At 47.1% G+C, this 16,266-nt stretch overlaps 1 protein-coding gene across 5 annotated transcripts in view; it reads right to left on the bottom strand.

The window, feature by feature from the left end:
• Nucleotides 1-15,949, bottom strand: part of rev3l (REV3 like, DNA directed polymerase zeta catalytic subunit) — a 49,207-nt gene extending 33,258 nt beyond the window's left edge. The window contains exons 1-2 of one of the 5 annotated variants that reach the window (XM_014205016.2): nt 14,769-15,949; nt 14,248-14,542 (exon numbers count right to left, since the gene is read on the bottom strand). In XM_014205016.2, the coding sequence (XP_014060491.2) occupies nt 14,248-14,275 (28 nt within the window). In that variant the 5' untranslated portion in view covers nt 14,276-14,542; nt 14,769-15,949. The remainder of the gene's footprint in view (nt 1-14,247; nt 14,543-14,768) is intronic. The other 4 variants (XM_014205015.2, XM_014205017.2, XM_014205013.2 and 1 more) reach the window with 4 other exon arrangements.
• Between the last annotated feature and the right edge of the window lie 317 nt (nt 15,950-16,266).

Below are 16,266 nucleotides of genomic sequence, written 5' to 3'. Positions count from 1 at the left end.
AGGTGGCTGGGCAGTGAGCAGGGGCCCCCCTTCCGCTACCATCCATCTCCGGTGTGGGATACGAGTGGCGGTAACAGGCCCCAGTTCATTCATCCAGCGACGGTGTGACGGCACTAATGATCCCAGTACAGCGGATTAACAGCACAGGCCTCCATGCCCTCTGGTGTGTCAAAGCAGGGGCGCACACACGCACGCAGTGTTGCAGTCATTTAGCCGTGGCGCAGCACCGCGGCAAAATCATTGCCGCTAAGGCAAAAAATAAAAATATGGAACACAAAATAATATTTTGAAGATCCAAGAACAGTGAACAGTCCACATTGACTTTTCCTCTTTAAAACAATGAATCGAAAAAACAAAATAACCCCATAGTAGAATAGTATATCTATGTTGTGTGTTCTATGCGAGAGAAATAGGCTATTCCTCTCGAGGTGTATTCCAGTTGCGAGTGCCATTGGGAGGGAAACATGCATTCTGACAAGCAATCCATGCACAACAACGCTTAATGCAATTACGGGAGAAATAGCCGTTTTAAAATGGCCTTTGTTAAAAAGAGGGAGATCCAGCTTTCCATTCCTACTTTATTCCTGAGTGCATAGGGGAGAGTGGGGCTAAATGTAACACCTGTCTATTGTAGGGTAACTTGGGGTAAAAAAAGAAAATCCACCCTACCTCAAATACATTTTTGGGGGAGTAACTTCAATTGTGATGAGACGGATGACGTTTTTTTGTTGAGCAAGAGTGGCAACCAGGGAAAGTGTTGGGGGGAGAATGGTGACATGAAGTGGTTTCTGTGAGAAGTACAGGCAGGGGGTGTTTTACCCCACGTTACCCTAACAGATACCTACATTATAGGTCACTGTGTTCATGCAATTTTTTGGAACATAAAATTCATCAATATGATGCTAACTAGTTAAAAGATCACATTCGGGGCCTCCTGAGTGGAGCAGTGGTCTAAGGCACTGCGTCGCAGTGCTAGCTGTGCCACTACAGATTCTGGGTTCGAGTCCAAGCTATGTCGCAGCCGGCCGCGACCGGGAGACCCACAATTGGCCCAACGTCGTCCGGGTTAGAGGAGGGTTTGGCCGGCAGGGATGTCCTTGTCCCATCGCGCACTAGCGACTCCTGTGGCGGGCCGGGCGCCACAGCACCAATACGTTTCCTCCGACATACTGGTGCGGCTGGCTTCCGGGTTAAGTGGGCATTTTGTCAAGAAGCAGTGCAGCTTGGTTGGGTTGTGTTTCGGAGGGCGCACGGCTCTCGACCTTCGCCTCTCCTGAGTCCGTACGGGAGTTGCAGCGATGAGACAAGACTGCAACTACCAATTGGGAAGAAAAAAGGGTATTTTTTTTTTAATAAAAATAGATCACATTCGGGATTGAGCTAATGATTAGCCCAATAGGGTAAATGCAGATAGGCAACTTGGTCCTTCAACTATATTTATTTATAGCCACTATGCTGCATCAGTTGGGCAACAGGTGATAATGCTAATTGCTTATGGTATACCTGATAATATGGATGGGCTATATGTTGGGCTGGGAATTGCCAGGGACTTCACGATACGATATTATTATGATACTTTGGTGCTGATACGATATTTATTGAGATTCTGCCGATTCTATATGTATTGTGATTCGATACTGTGATTTTATTGCATTTCGATGTTCCAAACATATTGCTCACCATGTGTCTGCTGCAGAGGGACAAGAGAGAGACATGAGAAAACCACATTTTGATCGGTCATGGAAATAAAAAGTGCTGAAAACAAATTAGCTCCCTATTTAAAAAGGAGAACAAGCTATGAAGGAAAAATACTGGAGTTTTGGTGCAGGTACAGTCAACTAGTGCAAAAATAATATTGCGATATTGTCAAAATGATACATCTTCAAAAATTATATCCCGATATGCAACTACCCTCCACCCCCCCCCACCCCCCCAGTCACTAGCTATATGCACGGTCAAATACGTTAAAATAATTTTAGCAAACAATTTTAACAATATGTTATTGGGCTCATTTCATTTTGAAGTGAAAAGTCAGCAGAACTGAGCTCGTCATTCCTTCTCCATAAAAATGCTGTGACCTTCTCCCCCACTGATACGCATATTTCCAGAGGAAACACACACACACACACACACACACACACACACATCCCCCCTGGGGGGGGGGACAGGAATATAAGTCCAAGCAGTCAGAGATGTCTCACAGCGGGAAGGAAATACTATGACTGGGGAATAACCAGGATAGTAGGTCCATCAGCTGGACCACTAAGACCACCATCGCCGTAGCAACATGCCTGTACAGACTCTTCTTTATCCAGGGTGAGTCATCGCTGCACAGCTGCCCAATGTCAGACGTGGTGAGATAGACAAATCGATGACCTTTCAATGAGCATCACCTGCACCCCGGCACACCTGTCTCAACCAGTCGCATTAATCAGGTGGGCTAGAAGGGTGTGTGTGTGTGTGTGTGTGTGTGTGTATCTGCCAGACCTGTGCGATTAGTGCGACGGCAGCCTGTCGATCGATGTCCTGCCAGCTCTGGCTGTGCTCACACAAACATGTTCAATCAATCAAAGTCTGCACGCCCAACCACCTCAAGAAGCGACGGGTGCAAGTGAGCCATAAGATACAAAAACCTGAGAAGGTGAGGAGGCCAAATGACTAACATTCCACGGGGAGTGTCTTTATCAGCGGGATAGAATGACAGAACGGTAGCGAGAGAAGGAGGAAGAGAGAGACAGAGAGGGGATACAGTCCGGCTCGCTACCACTGCAGTGGGTGACCGTCGCAGTGACACGCGCAGGTCCACAGAACCACAGCCCACACGAGACCGACAGACTGAACCAGGACCTGGTTTCTGTGGCTTGACCTTCGCTCCCTCACCGCTCTGTGTGTTATTGTGGTCCAGTCCTCTCGCCTACTCCATGTTTATATTTGTGGCCCGCTAATACCAGTGGCCCTCTGAGCCTCTAGCTACAGTCGAGGGGGGAAGACTATTACTAGCAGGCTGAAGAACTCTGCCACCAGGGCAGCTTTATTCCCCACATAGTCCGGACACAAAGCCACATCGGTCTGACCACAGACCCAAGCACTATGCTTAATGATGAGGAGCGTCAGAGGAGGACAGACCAGAACAGCACAGCCTGGGGGCAGGACAGAACCCACTGGAGATGCAACGACAACTGGAGGACGGGAAGAGGAGGAGGAGACGGAGAGGAGAGAGGGGGCTGTGAAGTGCATTATGCTAGTATGCCAACACTGAGGCAGAGGCCACACATCCAAAACCACCTGTCCAGTCAGATTAGAAAGCCCCGACTTCTCTCTCTCTCTCTCTCTCTCTCCCTCCCTGCATCTTCACTAATGTCTTCCACCGTGTTGGAGCTCAGGTATGTGACCGTGGCTCAGGGCGATGAAGGAGGGGTGTCAGGGTGAGAGGCCGATGAACTTGACAGGGTCAGGGAGGGTAGATCCAGTCCCACACGCATCACTGACCGGGACCCCCCCCCCCTAAACAGGACACAGGAACACAATGTGACATGACACCTGCAGGGAAAGGTCGTCTCTGACACTGGAAGAGAGGGAGTAGCTGTGGAAAAAGGAAGAAAGGAAGGTGGGTGGGGAATTAGGAAGAGAGAGAAATTGGTTCTGCAGGAACTGATTGAACAGTAGGTAGAGGAGAACAAAGGGACAGAAGAGGGAGCGAGGGGAGAGGGAGAGCACAGGGAAAGAGAAAGAGCGAGAGAAAGAACGAGACAAAGGAGAGGGGAAGAGCGAGTGGAGGAGCGCGAGAGAAAGCGCGAGAGCGATAGAGAGAACGAGCGAGAGAGAGGGAGGGAGGGTGAAAGAGCACGAGAAGAGCTCCACAGAGTGACCAGCGGGTAGGGTATCCTCCGTGTCTGCGGCTCTCAGTCTGACAGCAGTGTGTAGACTAGCCTGACGACACACACACACACACACACACACACACACACACACACACGGCAGGGAATGAACAGCGTCGGGGAATGACTTCTCTCCCTGCATCTTCAGGTATGTGACTGTGGCTCAGGGTGAACTTGACAGGGTCAGGGAGAGTAGAGCACGGGGAGGGCAGCTGCAGTCCCACATGCATCTCTGACCTAGTCACGTTCTGAACAGGACACAGGAACACAAAGTGACATGACACCTGCCGGGACAGGTCGTCTCTGACACACGGAGAGAGAAAGTAGCTGTGGAAAAAGGAACAAAAAATAAATAAAGGGGGGGGGAGAATTAGGAAGAGAGAGAAATTGGATCTGCAGGAACGGATTGCACAGTAGGTAGAGGAGAACAGAGAGGGAAAGGCCGGCGTAGGCAGACCTGGCTCTCAAGAGAAGTCATTTTGTGGGCAGTGTGCACACAGCCTGAGGTGGAAACTGAGCTGCACTTCCTAATCTCCTGCCAAATGTATGACCATATTAGAGACACATATTTCCCTCAGATTACACAGACCCACAAAGAATTCGAAAACAAACCCAAGTTCAATAAACTCCCATATCTACTGGGGGAAATACCACAGTGTGCCATCACGGCAGCAAGATGTGTGACCTGTTGCCACAAGGGCAACCAGTGAAGAACAAAATCCATTGTAAATACAACCTATATTTATGTTTATTTATCTTCCCCTTTTGTACGTTAACTACTTGCACATAATATAACATTTGAAATGTCTTTGCTCTTTTGTGAGTGTAATGTTTACTGTTCGTTTTGATTTCACTTTTGTTTCATATCTACTTCACTTGCTTGGGCAATGTTAACATACGTTTCCCATTCCAATAAAGCCCTGAGAGAAGAGAGAGAAGTGACCAGCGGGTAGGGTATCCTCTGTGTCTGCAGCTCCCAGTCTGACAGAAGTGTGTAGACTAGCCTTACGACACACACACACACACACACACACACACACACACACACACCAGGGGATGAACAGCATCACTGTGAACACTCAATATGTAAGACCACACATGCTGCTGGTTGACCATTAGCCTGGACGCTTCTGTACTAACAAGCAGTCTGATATTCCAACCCAGGCAATTAAAAATACAGACACATTTGGTGTTAGAGAACGTAAATATTCATTTCGTCAGAAACTGCCAAGCAGTCTGGACTGGAGAGCGACTGTGAAATTGTAAATAAAATGACAAATGGATACCCTTGTTCCACGGCAGTCAACAGAACAAAGGGAGACCGACGGCGTCTGAATCCGAATTGAACTTTGCGATGAAATAATATATTATGTAAATGTCTTCCCTTGAGATATTAAAAAATGTGAGAGGTGGAATCAAATGAAGCTATTGTGTTTCCAGCCTAATGTGCTAGCTAGACCAAGTGTTGCACACGATCTACCGTAGGCTAGTGCTGTGGCTAATATCAGAATGGCCCGGAAGCCATCTCCATCCAATGATAAAGAGAGCGAGAGGAGAGAGCGAGTGAGGAGAGGAGAAAGAGAGAGAGAGAGAGAGGAGAGGAGAAAGTGAGTGAGGAGGAGGAGAAAGAGCGAGAGAGGAGAGGAGAAAGAGAGAGAGAGCGAGAGAGGAGAGGAGAAAGTGAGTGAGGAGGAGGAGAAAGAGCGAGAGAGGAGAGGAGAAAGCGAGTGAGGAGAGGAGAAAGGAGAAAGAGGAAAAAGAGAGGAGAAAGAAAGAGGGGGAGAGAGACAGGTAGATAAGAGAGAAATAAAGGAAGGGGAGAGAGAGAGAGAGAGAGAGAGCGAGCAAGGTACCACGACAACAGCCATCAACATCCAAATCTGAGTTGTCACCAGCGTTGTTTGTACGCTCCAGTGTCTGCCCGTGTCCGAAACGCCCTGATCAAGATAAAAACACAGCCAGACAACAGGACATTTTCCCTTAACAGGTCTGCGTGCCCATTTTCAGCACGTCGAAATTTGATATTCACGGCATGTCTCTGTGCCACACATCACACAGCGTTGGGGAGGCGTGATTGGTGCATTAGACGAGCGAGACTCCCTTCCTCCCTCTAACACACACACACACCAAATTGCAGCCGATATAGTGCTGTGAGGGAAAATAAGGTAGCTAGGAGAACAAAGGGGATATGGGGAACAGGTTTAGACATTTCCCTTCAAGAAAAAAAACGGATGCTTTTTATAAAGAGGGGCAGGCATGAAACTCTTCTAAAATGAAGACAGCAGCAGAAGACCACGTTCTGGTCGACCCAGAATCTCAGTGTTTCATGTAGCCCCCCCTTCACTGTGCTCCTCCAGCACTGACAGAACAGAAAGAAGCAAGCTTGGTTGCCTTTAAAAACAAAAAAAAAACAAGCCGGGCTATTTTTAGAGCCAGCCAGAATTCCCCACCCCCCTTTAATAAGCCTGCTTTCATACACACTGTGTACAGTGGAACTGTGGAATTAAAAATTGATCTCAAGACATGCCGTTTGGTCTTCACAGGCACATTGAGATGCGGGTCCTCACAAGGAAGGGGAGCGTAGAATGGGGTGTTCAGAAAGCAGGGCTTTCCGTTCAGAAAGCAGGGCTTTCCTGTCGTAGCTACAGCTTCAAAACAGAAAGCTGCAGTCCTACTTCTCCGTCCCCAATGGCAGATACATAAGACCTACCGATAAGAATTTAATCCATGCGCGCGCGTGCGTGTGTGTGTGTGTGTGTGTGTGTGTGTGTGTGTGTGTGTGTGTGTGTGTGTGTGTGTGTGTGTGTGTGTGTGTGTGTGTGTGTGGTGTTTTATCAACATCCAGATTGAAGGCACAGCATAACAGGTTCAAAGCATTCCAGTCCAGGCTCTTTCTCTGCCAAATGATTTCATTCTTTTAAAATAAGATCTTCAAAATCTGCCTGAAACACTACAGTTTTCCATACAACAGTGAGTGAGTGGCCTGGGGGACAGAGAGCCTGAATGGCCCGTGCAGGGCCCCTCTCCCTCAGTCCTCTAACGTAGGGACAAAGAGCCCGGAGAAGAGAGGAAGGGTCGGAACACTCAGAAGCAACCCAAAGTGACCCAACTCCACGTGCCAACACTGGACCAGAGCGGGACCACACAGGCAGTACCTGCTTTTTAGGGACTCCCTGCATTCAAAGAACACAAGCCCACTTAATATCCCAACACAACCGTTGGCAGGGAGACAGCCCACAGTTACTGAGCACTCCACATCAAACGAGAAGAACACAGGCGTATTTCATAAAGTACCGGGGGAGGAAGAGAGAAAAAAAGGAGGCATTTCCTGGCCTGACGCTTGCGACCAACGCAAGTAATCCAGCCCAGCTTCAGTCAGGGACTAATCGCATTACCTCACCGGCAGGCAGCAGTAAAAGCTGACCGAAGACACATACGAGGCCTACTGATGAGAGCAACAACAGCCCGCTGATATCCCCACAGGCCCATAGTACTGCCTAGAATGTGGTTAGGGCAGGTGTTTAAGGACAGAAGTCCCATGTCTGCTATAGTCCCGGATGTGGTAGAGAGAGCTTGGCTGGTCCGTCCGTCCGTCTGTTGTCTGGCTGGGTGGGTGTCCGTCTGTTACGTCGACCTCCCCATCAGCCTGGAGGTAAATGTCTGTGGCTCAGTCAGTCAGTGGGATTTGCAGCCAGCAGACGTATTTACCAGCAGCGAGCGGTAGACCTGGCCGGCCACCTCCACCTCTGTGTGTGTTATTAACACAGCATGTCTCCTATTGATTAGACCCAGCCAAAATCAAACCGTGCAGAAAAGAGCTGCTCACTCAGACAATTAACCATCCAGCAGTGGCCTGTCAGAAGGTGGGAGGTGAAACACACACACACGAAGCTGGCTGGGCGAACCGTCATGGCGCGGCGCCTGCAGTAGTAAGGTGGAGCTCCTCAGACAGGTGCCAGTACCAGAGAGGAGAGGTGGCTGGTTTCTGCTTTCAAAATGGCACCCTATTCCCGATATATAGGTTCCCTGGTCCAAAGTAGTGCACTGTAAAAGGGAATAGGCTGCCATTTGTGATGCAGCATCCAGTGAGATCCTGGACTCCCTCTGGTGGAGTGACCTTGGCATGGCCGGAGGCCTGAGAGGAGAGCGCAACTAGAAAGCCCAACACCAATCAAGACTGACAGCACATAATAGTCCTACACACACACACACACACCGGTCTGCAGCACCGTCTCAGATTCAGCCGAGCCCACCTTGAGGCGAGCCAGCCCAGAGGCCAGGCTACAGTGGCTGTGTAGTCCCATTCAACTCCCCTGTGCTAATGAATCCACCATCTATCACACAGATATACGGCCCACCGAAAAATATCAGCGTGGCCACCCCACCAAGGTTCCATCTCACTCGGGCACTGCAGACATCTCTTTCTCCTTTTTACCAGATCCACAAAATCCTGCCGTTAATTCAGCCGAAACAAATCACCTGGCAAAGTTGAGCGTAAAATGTTCCCCCTGTAAGCCATTAGTCAATTGACAAACTGAAATGAAAGGCTTTGCTGTGAGGCTGCGATTGTCTTTTCTGTTCACTGAAACCTGTCTAAGGTGAAGTCTGAGAGCTAGGTGGGTACAGACCTACAGTATGAAAGACCAGGGTGTCACCTAACTCCACCTGGGCGACAGAAAAGGATGGCAGGGACAATGACTAGCGCTGCAGCCCCACATCTCTGCCCTCGGCGGTGGCGACGCATTCAAAAAGCCACTGTAGAACCGGAGGGAGCTATTAAAGCCATCAATCACCCAGACCCGGGCGCTGCAGCAAGGGCATATGTGTACTGTACAGAAAAACCTCAGGAGAGAGAGAGAGAGAGAGAGAGGAAGCCGAGAGAGCAATCAGAGAGCAAGAGAGCACTCAGGAAAAACCTCCCCTCATACAAGACAAAAGGCACACAGTTCAGCTACAGGCCAGACTAAAAAAAGGTAGGCCTAGAACAGTTCAGCTACAGGCCAGACTAAAAAAGGTAGGCCTAGAACAGTTCAGCTACAGGCCAGACTAAAAAAGGTAGGCCTAGAACAGTTCAGCTACAGGCCAGACTAAAAAAGGTAGGCCTAGAACAGTTCAGCTACAGGCCAGACTAAAAAAGGTAGGCCTAGAACAGTTCAGCTACAGGCCAGACTAAAAAAAGGTAGGCCTGGAACAGTTCAGCTACAGGCCAGACTAAAAAAGGTAGGCCTAGAACAGTTCAGCTACAGGCCAGACTAAAAAGGTAGGCCTAGAACAGTTCAGCTACAGGCCAGACTAAAAAAGGTAGGCCTAGAACAGTTCAGCTACAGGCCAGACTAAAAAAGGTAGGCCTAGAACAGTTCAGCTACAGGCCAGACTAAAAAAAAGTAGGCCTAGAACAGTTCAGCTACAGGCCAGACTAAAAAAAAGGTAGGCCTAGAACAGTTCAGCTACAGGCCAGACTAAAAAAAAGGTAGGCCTGGAACAGTTCAGCTACAGGCCAGACTAAAAAAAAGGTAGGCCTGGAACAGTTCAGCTACAGGCCAGACTAAAAAAGGTAGGCCTAGAACAGTTCAGCTACAGGCCAGACTAAAAAAAAGGTAGGCCTGGAACAGTTCAGCTACAGGCCAGACTAAAAAAGGTAGGCCTAGAACAGTTCAGCTACAGGTTAAAGATTTAAGGTGTCCGCATGCTTCCCAGCTGAAACAGTTCAGAAGAGTTTGTGCATATATTATGACAACGTTGTGGCCTTTTTGTTCGTTTTGGACTTCGGTAAGGGTTTTCTCGGCTGTTCGGGCACAAAATAATTTCTTGAGGCAAGCCAAAGTCGGTAGCCGAAGTCTACGCCTCTTCGTCGGTGATTGGTCAACAGTAAGGATTTTTCAATAAAGTCTTTGTTGTCTTTCAACGAGAGACGAATCGTTTTCATGCACATTTTTTCATTGAGAAATACAGCACCAAACATCTTAGCTAGATGCAAAATTGCGCGACTAAGATCTCCTCAGCAAAAACGTCCAAATTAACGACAGACAATTTTGAGGAAGTGTGTCACTGGCTACGACGTCTCAAAATTGACAAAGAGCACTATTGCCGCTTTTTTTCTCATTTATCAAGCGAAGGTCTTTTAAGGGAGTATGCGAGCACACTCACTCCGAACTGAAGCATGCTGGTGCCTTTAAGAGTAAGCACGTAGTCTATAGCTCAGCTATGAGGTAAAGGCTAAAAAAGGTATATATCGCCTTGGCCACAGTACAGACTAAAAGGTATTCCGTTCTGCTTTATGTTAGAGGCTATAGGGATAACTCAGCTAGGCGGTAAAGGCATTGGCTACAGTAGTTATAGATTGAAAGTTCATTGTGATATAAACCTACCACCCCCAGTAACCGTTCAGCCACAGTCTAGAAGCAGCAGCAGGTGATCGGCATCATCACCCAGAGAAAGGGGTGGGGCCCATTCTTCAGCTTTAATGCACTGTAAATCCTCCATAGAGGCCACCTGCAGTATTAAAGCATTCAACGGACAAAAACAACCTCACTGATTTACACTTGATTGATACCCGTTGCATGGGGGGGGGTTAGTTTTCTAAGCTTTCAAAGTCCATCATGTGCCTGCGGAACCCTTTCAAACCAGATAGCACTTGTGGAATTCCAGGCTTGATGCGAGGCCCCTATGACAGAGACACGGCGTGGCATGGAGCGGAGCTGCTTCTTCACGACCACAAAGACACGACGAGGTGCCATTACTGTCTCCCATTACTCATGAGAGGGGCACTGATTGGACCACCTTGACGTACTAGGGAAGGAAGGCCCAAAGAGATGGAATGCATGACAAACAAAAGAACAACAGGCTTTTGTTAATGGTTAATGAGACCTGGACAGGCTGAGAGGGGCGTGTGTGTGTGTGTCTTCACTGGAAACCCCCCAACGGAAGGGCTTTTAAAGACCCGGGGCCCCAGTGTCTGGTGACAATAACATCACAGCCTCAGGATTATCAGGGGCCAGGGTTCATGCTGCTCTCTGCATTCACAGCAAACTCCTCTCTCACAGAGTAAGGCATTCCTCCCTGGCAGCTATTTTTTTGGCATCAAAACTAGTCGAAATTGGAACGAGCCTGGAAGGGAATGGATTCAACTGAGGGTAAAGGGACTAGGCCCACAAAAGACAGCCAACCATGTGGCTACAAAACATGAGAAATAAGTAGATAGCCGTATCCACGTTAAAGTAGCCTAATAAGAAACACAGGCCTAGGTTACATCTTGAGAATGCTAAAGAGTCCAATAAATAAATAAAAAAGGGGAGGTAGCAAATCAAGAGAAAAATGACCTTTTAACTAATGAGACGCCCGGTCTTTGAATCCCCCCCATTATCCTGTTGACGGTTCCAGGAGGAATTCCTTTAGACGGCATTAGAGTTCCCCTGGTGAGAGGTAAAGGGGGAGGAGGGAGGCAGGGGCCAGGAGGAGAGAGGGCTGGAGGGAGGCCCCGTGTTTTATCTCTCGCCGCTGTTCGCTGCTTGACCCCTCATTCAGGTCAATTGGTCATGCAAGTTTCCCCTCCCCTGCGCGCACACACACACACACACACACACACACACACACACACACACACACACACACACACGAGCAACACAAACAAAAAAAACGGTTCCTGGCTGCCTCTCCCAGGCATTGAGGCAGTGAGAATGCCTGCTAGATCTAGTAAATCTAGCCTTGCTAGACATCAAGCAGGATCAATGCTGCCAGAGCTCAAAGACTGCAGCAAACTGCAACTCCCAGCAGTGTGGGAGAGACTCTGTATTTACCATGCATGGAAACTTCAATCAAGCCTGCCAGTGCTGCTCGAGCTGGCTGCTGCTGGCCTCTTACATATGCAATGAATTACTGATTACCACTGCATATTGTGCCCAAGCACTATCATTTGGCCTAAATGAGCAAAGATTGAGCGTGCTGAAAAGCAACGGAAACCATGGAAAGAACAGCATCAGCGTCTCCAGCGTTCCGTCATGCATATGGGTCCCCTGATGGACGTAGACAGGTAGCTAAGGCCTATAGAGGAGTACATTACATCATGTGCTGTGCAACCAGACAGCAGCACACCACTAGAACACCATGCTCTATTAGGGCCGGGGACTGGGCCTCAGGGGCTGGCCAACGAAGAGCAAGCAGACTAAGTGAAAACAGGAAGTGTGGTGTCGAGTGACAGAGGGCAGAATGGTGCGTCTCTCGTGTCTGCTCTGTGCACATGGCTCGTGTCAGGAGAGGACAGGGAGGGGTTAGAGAAACACCAGGTGCATGTCGCACAGGGCCACGCATGTAAACACACACACACACAGCCGAGCAAAACACACAACTTACTTTTTAGTCCAGCAACTCCCATAGAATGAGATCAGTGTTTAGGTTACATGACAGCTTTGAAAGCATTACAGACAAATGTAGACTAGCCTATTTATTGGCGTGTAGGGAGAAACAGAGACATGCCAACGTGTTATAGCTCGGCCCTGACGCATGTATACAAGACAGATGATTGTATTACCTTTGTGTGGGTGTCTGTGACCCATTTCCAGTCTATTCTTTTTAACACTAGAAAAGCCTGCCATCTTTTGGACGTCAACAGTCAAAAAAAATATAATACATTTCATATACGCTAGTGCAAAAAAATGAAAAATAAATAATTTGGTTGTGTCTATGAAGGTACAGTAACATAAACCGGGGGTCGGTCAAGCCTTGGATGCCGATTGTCTGAAAACCGTGGTATACGGGACAACATACCACAGGTATGGATGCAAAACTATTGTTTACTGTTCTAATTACGGCGGTAACCTGTTTATAATAGCAATAAGGAACCTATGGGGTTTGTGGAATATGGCCAATATACCACGGCTAAGGGCTGTATCCAGGCACTACGCGTTGGCCATATACACCACACCCCCTCGGGCCTTATTGCTTGATTAGAATATGAAATAACATGTATTTTAAAGAACAAAATAGCATTTTCATTAGTTTATGTAACTGTAGGCTATATGTACAAATAAAAATAAATAAAAAAACACTAAAAACACCACAATTCAAGTGTTAAAATGGATTAAATAAACACCATCACAAAGATCATTCATTATTGGTTTGTTGTTAGGCCAGGTCTTAAGGAACATTATGCATTTAAGAAAATGCATTTCAGAAGAACAGAACGGTACATTCCGAGTTGAAAAATATTACTGCGTTTTGAGTGTTGCAGTAACGCTATAAGGGAAAAATATATTTTAGGTGATTTGAAAAGTTCAGAATCTGCTCTCCTATAAAGACATAAAAACGGATTAACTGCGAAAAAAAGGTCACTTTTTGGCATTTCATTTCCCTGCCTCTGTGTAAATTCCAAGCTAGACTATTATATACACGTGACATTTAATGAAACGGTTTAGGGGAAGTTTCGATGGCCATCATCAGCCAGTGAATGACAGATGGAGAGAGGGGGGGGCATGTCCTCTTAAAACTGCTTATAACAAATGTTAGTGATATTAAGATTCTAACAACGACAGTATGTTATAGACTTATTCGGGAAAAATCAAGGACGGGAGTCAAAGACAAAAAAAATTAATAAAAATACTTAAAAAATGGCAGAGCGATTAAAAAAGTAATATGACTGTTAAAGATGCACTTCAGCAAAGCTATTCAAAATGGAGAAATAAAGGAGTTGTGCTGCTTCTAGACAAAGCATTCCATATTGATGCGCAATTGCACATTGGAAATAGTGAGCCAACACTGATTTAGGCTTGCCACAAGTAATACATAAACTGAGTGGAGCTGCAGGAGAGAGTTACTGTAAAACAATGCAGCCGGCTAATCCCCAAACAGATGCCTTGTTGTATTGTTATTGAAAGCCACGGCCTCACAATACCTTGAGGTAAAACAATATCCCAAGCACATTCCAGCAGAATACAAAAGCTACGGAATACGTGTAAAATTAAGGCTGTCTGTGCTTGCCTCTCGGAGTGTGACCTCAGTGTCGACTAACCGTCTGGAGGTTAGAAAGCATTAACAGTATTCAACAGATCATGCAACACAATACAAAAAAATAAGTGGCAAAAAAAGTTTCACATGGCATCGGTGAACCCAACCCACGTCCACTTGTTACACTACAGTGCTGTAATGAAACTGGTCAGTGAGGGGTGCAGGGACATTGTCTGAGTGTTGATATGATAAGTAGGGTCCACTTTTGTTTTGTTTTTTTATGTCTGCAAGCTGCTAGAGCTGCCTTCTTTATAACGCAGAGGTCAGCACATGAAAAGGTGAGGGGCTAACAGACATCACTTTATTGACACCCTGACCCACACATGAACATACTTCCTTGTGTGGTCTGATTCCAATACATAAACCATACCAGAAGGCAAAGCGCGTCCGTCCTCCATATTTGGCTCGAAATTACAACCACTTTTCCGGTGAGTGCTGCAGGAAACCAGTTAATCAGACAGACAGTCACACCTCCATTGTAGAAACTTTGTCATGCTGTGATTCCAAGTCGCTGTGGAACCATCCCCTCGGGTTGTTTGGCACAGAAAATATACTTAGTTTATTTTATTGAAGGTATTGTAAAGTGGGTTATGTGCCAAATGTTGATCATGTAGGTGTGGTGAAGGTCTGTCTGTCTGTCCACAGCCCTGGAATGGAACACGAGACTGAAAACAAAGCAACTATGTGAAGCATCGCTTGCACGCTGGAAACAGTGGCGAGTTGGTGTATGGTTTGTTACAAAGTGTCACCTCACTAAACATAATTCAAAAGACCGCTTTCTGTATTGTTCTAGTTTGCTTTTGTAAATGTGTGTTACATCCGTGCACCGCGTGGCGGTACTGTACCAAGCAGCAGAGGATAAACCACATATTAAAAACCAGATGAACATACCTGCTGGTGTTGCCCCGAAAATTCGAACCACTGGTACTTTCTTCACGTCACTTTCTCGGAATTCGTTATAACAGACGTCCAAGTCTTTGAGGGGACTTGCAAGGTAGTAGTCAGCGGTGACGATGCGGACAGCAAACATGACTGCTGTGCTGGATACAATCTACCACGCTAGCTAAACGATGATGATCCGGGGCAACATCTAGGAACAGAATGACAATAAATTGTCTTTGTAACAATGTAGCAACCGACGAACGGGGAATCAGTTGTATGTACACAAACGACCTAGCAATAAACCAAAGTCTCGTTTGTTTGTTTATCGAGGCAGCCCGCGGAGTTGCCCATATTCCACCTAGTTTCGCAGGCGAAAAACTATGAAGAGTAATCTGAGCTGCAGCTACTGGGGGACCATACCGTAACTAATGGAGGTGCCCCGTGATTCAGTTACTATTGACATAGTCCACTCTTCTCCAGAATTTACAGTGCTGAAACTAGCTGCCACCCGTCCCTTCAAAAATAACACAATCCTGGGCTTCCACGAGACGTTGCATTGGTTCGAGCGGCCATAGCTAGTTAAACCAGCGAAACCAAAACCACTTTCTCCCCACTCGCCGAATCCGGGTGTTGCTACGGCATATCCATCCGGGAAAAATGGGCAATTGTTGAGTTTACTCTCCTGCGGAGACCGAATATTTTTACTGCACGTATTTGACTTGCAAACAAAACGCTTGAGAAGAGAATCAAGTGTGGCTGTTCGTGCAGTGGTTTCATGTGCGCTTCCAATGTGGCACTGCGGACAAGGTTTCCTCTTCTCTGTAATATGATCACAACACTAACCCAAAGGCAACACCATTCCTCCCCCGGCAGACCCTCCCCTAGTCTCTGCCGCTACTGGTTAGCTGCTCGCTACTGACACACTGCAGCAACACGGGTCAGAAGACTCAAGATCCAGTCCCAAAATGTGCTGTTAGAACCACCTCATTTTCACGATTGGCATTGGTCCGTTTACAAGCGCGCAAGTGGAAGTTAGGTTTTCAATTGGTTTACAAATCTTTAGGCGGGACATGAGTATGAAAGGCAAAATCGTATTATGCATTTTGAAATCTTCTTATTTGGTTGGGAAATTTTGTGAATATTGAATGGCTGGGATAATGGGACAGTGGATGCGCATTAATAAATCTAATGGCACGGTTAATAGGCATTACCCAGAGAATGAGGAGATTGTGGCGCTATAGCTCCCTGCTATCAACCAATCAGCATCCAGGATCCAAACAACCCGTTTTATAATGAGGGAGTTCTATTAACCGGAGCCGCTGTGCACCGATATACGGCACGTGACGTGAGCGGGCAAAAGCGGCGAGGGAGGAACGCCCTTCTCAAATAGAGCAGTAAATCTGCGCCCCTCGGCCATGTTGTTAACAAGTCAGCATGGTGCATCGTCCAGAAACATACAAGATCTATTTAAAAAAATATTTATATATAGGTTTGAATTATCAAACTG

Source organism: Salmo salar, chromosome ssa06 (genome assembly GCF_905237065.1).
Source record: "Salmo salar chromosome ssa06, Ssal_v3.1, whole genome shotgun sequence".
Taxonomy (NCBI): Eukaryota; Metazoa; Chordata; class Actinopteri; order Salmoniformes; family Salmonidae; genus Salmo; species Salmo salar.
This window is presented reverse-complemented; position numbering and strand designations above follow the sequence as displayed.